The sequence below is a fragment of the Panthera tigris genome, chromosome B3 (genome assembly GCF_018350195.1).
Source record: "Panthera tigris isolate Pti1 chromosome B3, P.tigris_Pti1_mat1.1, whole genome shotgun sequence".
Lineage (NCBI taxonomy): Eukaryota > Metazoa > Chordata > Mammalia > Carnivora > Felidae > Panthera > Panthera tigris.
This window is the reverse complement of record NC_056665.1, coordinates 68,390,952-68,396,277: the sequence shown is the minus strand read 5'-3', so window position 1 is coordinate 68,396,277 and position 5,326 is coordinate 68,390,952. Positions and strand designations below refer to the sequence as shown.

General features: G+C 41.2%; 1 protein-coding gene across 3 annotated transcripts in view; it reads left to right on the top strand.

Annotated features, from left to right (window-relative positions):
* Positions 1–2,977, top strand: part of LOC102962222 (transmembrane and coiled-coil domain-containing protein 5B-like) — a 9,000-nt gene extending 6,023 nt beyond the window's left edge. For 2 of the 3 annotated variants that reach the window (XM_007097634.2, XM_042989260.1), the window contains exons 9-12: positions 175–239; positions 868–943; positions 1,228–1,271; positions 2,589–2,977. In XM_007097634.2, coding sequence (XP_007097696.2) covers positions 175–239; positions 868–943; positions 1,228–1,271; positions 2,589–2,787 — 384 coding nt within the window. In that variant the 3' untranslated portion in view covers positions 2,788–2,977. The remainder of the gene's footprint in view (positions 1–174; positions 240–867; positions 944–1,227; positions 1,272–2,588) is intronic. The other variant, XM_042989261.1, reaches the window with a different exon arrangement.
* Positions 2,978–5,326: the final 2,349 nt, after the last annotated feature.

Sequence of the window (5,326 nt, the reverse complement as noted above, 5' to 3'; positions counted from 1 at the left end):
AATCACAGTATCTCCCAACTTTTATTAGAACATTTCCCTACTTGTGTGTGTACACTCATGCATGCACCATTTGGAATATTAGGAGTTAGTCTTAGGAGAATCGTCAGTGACATTGCACTGAAATATAGGGGAATTCTTCATTATAACAATTTTTTTTTTTATTTCCATGGGAAGAAATACCAGGAAATTCTGAGACAGATGGAAAAGGAAAAAGAGGTGCTTCTTCTTGAAAAAGAAGTGTAAGTTTAGAAAATGATGTCCCTGATAAGTCCCCAGGATGTCTTTGAAGGGAAAAATGTTTCTCAAGCCAGTTTTTGGGGTGTGTGTGTGTGTGTGTGTGTGGTTTTTTGTTGTTGTTTTTATTCTTTGCTTAGTGCTTTCTTTAGGTCATAAAACTATTTTTCTATGCTTTGCCCTAGAATTTTTTTACTATTTTACCTTTTACACTTAGATTTGCATTCATCTGGAATTTGTTTTTTATCTATAGTGTGGGGTAGAGATCAAGATCACATTTTTCTGTGTGGATAGCCAAATGACCCAGCACCATTTATTTCAGAGAACATCATTTTCAGTGGTGCCTTGTTTTATAAGTCAGGTAACCATACATGTGTGAGACTTTGCAGTTTCAACCCAACATCAGAGTTATGACAGGGTTATTTTTCATTGATTGTCTTTTTTCTTGAAAATGGACCACATTTCCCTGGTTCTTTGTATGTTGAACAGTTATGAGTTTTGAATGTTGAACACTGTGAATGTTATCAAGAATCTAGGAAATAAACCATAGATATCGTATGACTTAGAAAAGCACCTTTCACCAGTCTCTCAGATTATATAATATCATTCCTGGGTCTGATCTTTTTCGCCCAGATTCAAAGCCCAGAACAACTCCTCCCAAATACTGAAACCTGGGTCAATTCTGGTAGAGACCATCCAAAGCAACATGGTATGTCTTCCGTGTCCCAAACTGGAGTTTTATTTTATCCCTTCCTCTCCTGGCTTCTCTCTCCCTGCTCCCCACATCCCTTCCCCTTTTTAATAAACCTAGAGTTAGGACATAATGAAGCTTGGTACCTTGTGCTGCACTTATGGCAGCTAGGAAGTGGCAGTCGGGATTCAGATCCAGGTACCCTGACCCCTGACTCCTGGGTGGCTCTTAGTCACCCCACTACACTGCCTCTCTGTGACTACATGGACAGGCACAGCTGTGGCTTTTATTGCTTCCCATAGGAAAAGACCATCATTAAGAAACAGAAGAGAATCTTTTGGTACAGGTAAGTGGTAGAATCTTGATTTTTAGCTAGTCTAGGCTCCATTCACTCTGTAGAAGCGAGTGACTTGGTCAGGACAGAAGGAACAAGGATAAATACACCCACCAACCAGAAAACATCAGGCAGTTCCAAATTTCTTCCAGCCCTTCCTTCCTTCCTCAATACCAGGTTATGCAGAACTTGGTGGGTCGAAAAAGAAGCTATTTCTTCAAGATGAAGACTGCAAGTTGCATTTTACTTTGAATTCCTGTTCTTATGGTCCTTGGTATGACTCCTTTCTATTTTTCAGGTCCTGAACCTGATAATCTCTGCTATACTCTTTGCTGGAACAACAGTTCAGGATGCATTAATTTTCTCAGTTCTCTTCCTGTAGACTGTAAAATTTTAGAAAACAAAAGTCACCTGAACCCTCTGTGCCATTCCTTTTTTAATTTTTGAAACAAGGAGACTAACTCTGAAATGTTCCATGTGACACTTTAAGGAAGAGCTTCAATTTATGACATTTCAATGTAGTTGAAGACTGAAGGCCTTAGGTTTCAGTGCAAAATTTTCTTGGGAGCACATAAGAAAACACACACACATGCACATCTTGTATTGTTCAACTTGGTCTCTTTTGACACTTGAAAGAAAAACCTGTCCTAATGATTTTGCCTGGATGTTAATGTCAGAGATGTCCAATCCCATTTCAAGTTCTAGAACGGCTTACTATAGTAGACCTGAAGAAGGCCACCAGTCATGTGTGACAGTCCTGAACATTTTCTGACAACCCCAAAAGGCCTGCCTCATATGTAGGACCTGGAAAATCTCCTTTTGCATCTCCAGTTTTTCTATATGGACATCTATTCTGTTGGAGGGCTTACTTACCAGGAGAGCCATATGAAATTCCTAACTGCTACATCAATATTTTTCTGCCAGCACCTATCCTCTACCCTCATCCTCTGTGTCTCCATTCCCCATCAGTTTTTCCCAAAGAAAGCAACTCGGGGCGCCTGGGTGGCTCAGTCGGTTAAGCGTCCGACTTCGGTTCAGGTCACGATCTCGCGGTCCGTGAGTTCGAGCCCCGCGTCGGGCTCTGGGCTGATGGCTCAGAGCCTGGAGCCTGCTTCTGATTCTGTGTCTCCTTCTCTCTCTGCCCCTCCCCCGTTCATGCTCTGTCTCTCTCTGTCTCAAAAATAATAAAATAAACATTAAAAAAAATTTAAAAAAAAAGTTTACAAAGAAAGCAACTCACCAGTTATTTATGAGTGTAAGTTTCACCTCCTATAGTTGGATTGTGGGCTGTCTCTTTCCCCCACACTAACCAAGAATGTCTCTTTGCAGACATTTCAGGCGTGGTGTCTTCATGGTCATGATCTTCATTAGGCTGCTGGGCCATGTGCTTTTCCACCTGCAGTACACGAACCCAGACCTTCTTGTGGATGTCCTACCCATGGTAATCAGCAGGGACACCCTGAAGAGGCTGAGGGAGGTCTTACTTCCTTTCCTCACTCTAGAGGTGGAAGAAGTTCTACCACATTAGTCGGAAGTGATGTGGGGGGCTCCACACCACACCCAGTGGAGAGGGGGACATGGCTGCAGTCCCGTGTCAAGGATGGGACAAGAAGGAAGTGGGAACCTTGACTTGGACATCTGACCTCTTCATTTCATTCTCTTCCCTTACTTTCCCTTTGGAGTGGCTCTCTTTCAAATAAAGAATATGTTTGACAAGAGTTCACTGTGTTGGGTCTGTGAATTTGGTCTGTGAGTCTGGGGGCCTCCTTAAGACATTCAGTTTCCACCGGCGTTTTGAGAAAAGTTGCAGTCAGAGTTAAGAAACTCCCCTCCACCAGTACTTCCATTCTCTGCTCCATATTAAAGAAAACAGAGAAAAAAATCATGCCTTCATTTGTGACATTCTACACTCACTCCCTCTGGGGTGGGCACAAAGGCCCTTCAACAAGAAATCAGGAGGTGGATATAAGGCTTGCTTTCATTCCATAGTTTAACAACACATTGTCCTTCCTAAAGCTCTTTTATTTTTATACTATGCTATATATTATAGGAGTGGGATGTCCTGGAAAGCTGACCTCTTTTTTTTTCCTGTACACACACAGTTACTCATTCTCAATTGAGAAGAAAATTACCCGAAAGTTCAAGTGACCTATGAAAGTAGTGTATAAAATCAGCCAAACACGATTTTGTACCTACCTGTCATTCAAATCCTCATTCAAATGCCGTCTCACCCATAATGTCTCCTCCGATCCCGATCCCTCCGGACCTGAGACATCTTCACCTACCTTCTTCCTCACGTTCCTCTCGTGCCTTTGGCATCTCCTTTCTTGTATGCAGTCCTCAGGCTCTTGCTTTTTGGTGACCGCTTGTCCTTTCAAGACCATTCTTGATACAGGCTTTAACTGAACTTCATTTGCAGGGCAATGTTGGGATGGAAGAGATACACTGTATGTTTGCTTTGACTATAGACCTGACCCTGTCCCACCTTTTCTTTTTGAGGTCTGGGGAGGAGAGGGTGAATGGTCTCAGACTGGCTCCTAAAATATGAAAAACTGATCAACAGCACCCTCTTGTGGCCATATAAAAGCTCTTTGCATTTCAGCGGGCGTCTCCAAAAAGGGCAGGAGCATGATCAACGAGTTGAAGCAGAAAGATAGATCAGTTGTCACTTTGGGACAATTCTCTTTATGAGGTCTAGTAAGTCCAATTAGCATTCCTTAATTAAACAAATACTTATTGAGCTTCTTCCTTGGACAAGGTAGTGCTCTAGGGTTATAGCAATGAATAAAATACAAAAATCTCTGCCCCCATTCTAATGAGTAGAGGTAAATAATAAACAATTAAAATATAGAATATATTTTAATATATATAAATATATAAAAAATATATATTTTATAATTTTATATAAAATTATATAATATATAAATTATATAAAATATAAATTTATATAATTTTATATAAAATTTTATATATTTTAAAAAAATATTTATATATATAAAATATAGAATATATATAATATAAAATATAGAAATATGAGATATTGGGTGCTATAGAAAGTTAGGTGGGGGAGGAGGAAGGGAATTATGGGGAGCAGCAGCTGCAATGCTCACTTGAGAAAGTCCCATTAATGGCCAAGACCTGAACAAAATGAAGAAGCCATGTGGATGTCCAGAGTGGGGAGGGGTGGTGGTGTAGCATGGCTGACAGGGAGACAGCCAAGTACACAGCCTTGAGGTTGGAGTGTGCATTTGAAGTTCCTCTGCTGATTCCATGCTCATATCTTTGTAATGGTCCCTCCATTAAACTCTTCATTGGAATCCTCCCAGTTGAATTCTGGTTCCTGCCAGTACCTTGGCTGATACCATTTATTGGCCAGAAGGATTCCTTAGGCTGGAGGGTTTCAGTATTTGGATGATTCTATGACTATAGGTGTACGTGAAGAAAATAGCTGCAATTGGCCAAGAAATGCATAGCCAGAGTATTACTTCCTGAGCAGTCTCCAGTCACGCAATCCCTCATAAGTTCATGGAACTCCTAGGCTCTCCTCAAGCACCAAGTCCTTCCCACAGATACATCCTAGACAGACCTGGGAGCATCCTAATATTCAAGACTGGCTAGGAAATCTGAACTTGGGAAAATAAGGACATAGTAGGCCCATACTTACAGTCAGCGATCCAGTGGGGATTTGGAAACTTGAAGTTGTGTTAGAAATCTATGTTGCAGAAGCGCCAGTGGTCTTTTCTGCCACCCAGAGAGCCTCCCTCCAACCAGGACACTGGCTCCAGAAGGGTCTAGATGGCATTCCCAAATCTGGGAAGTAGAAAAGGGGTTACTGCTGCTGTAAGTGAGCAGTGGTGGCCTGGACGTCTGACTTCCAGCAACTGGGAGTTTACCACCTCCCAGATAGTCATCAAGTTCTGAAAGATTTTAACAAAATAATACAAAGCACCTACTATAACAAGGGGCGCATGGTGGGTATTTAACTAATGTGAGTTTCCTTTTCCTTATATGAGAAAAGTTTGTCTTTACCTAGTAGTTCATCTTAGTTCTTATAAAGCTACACAGTA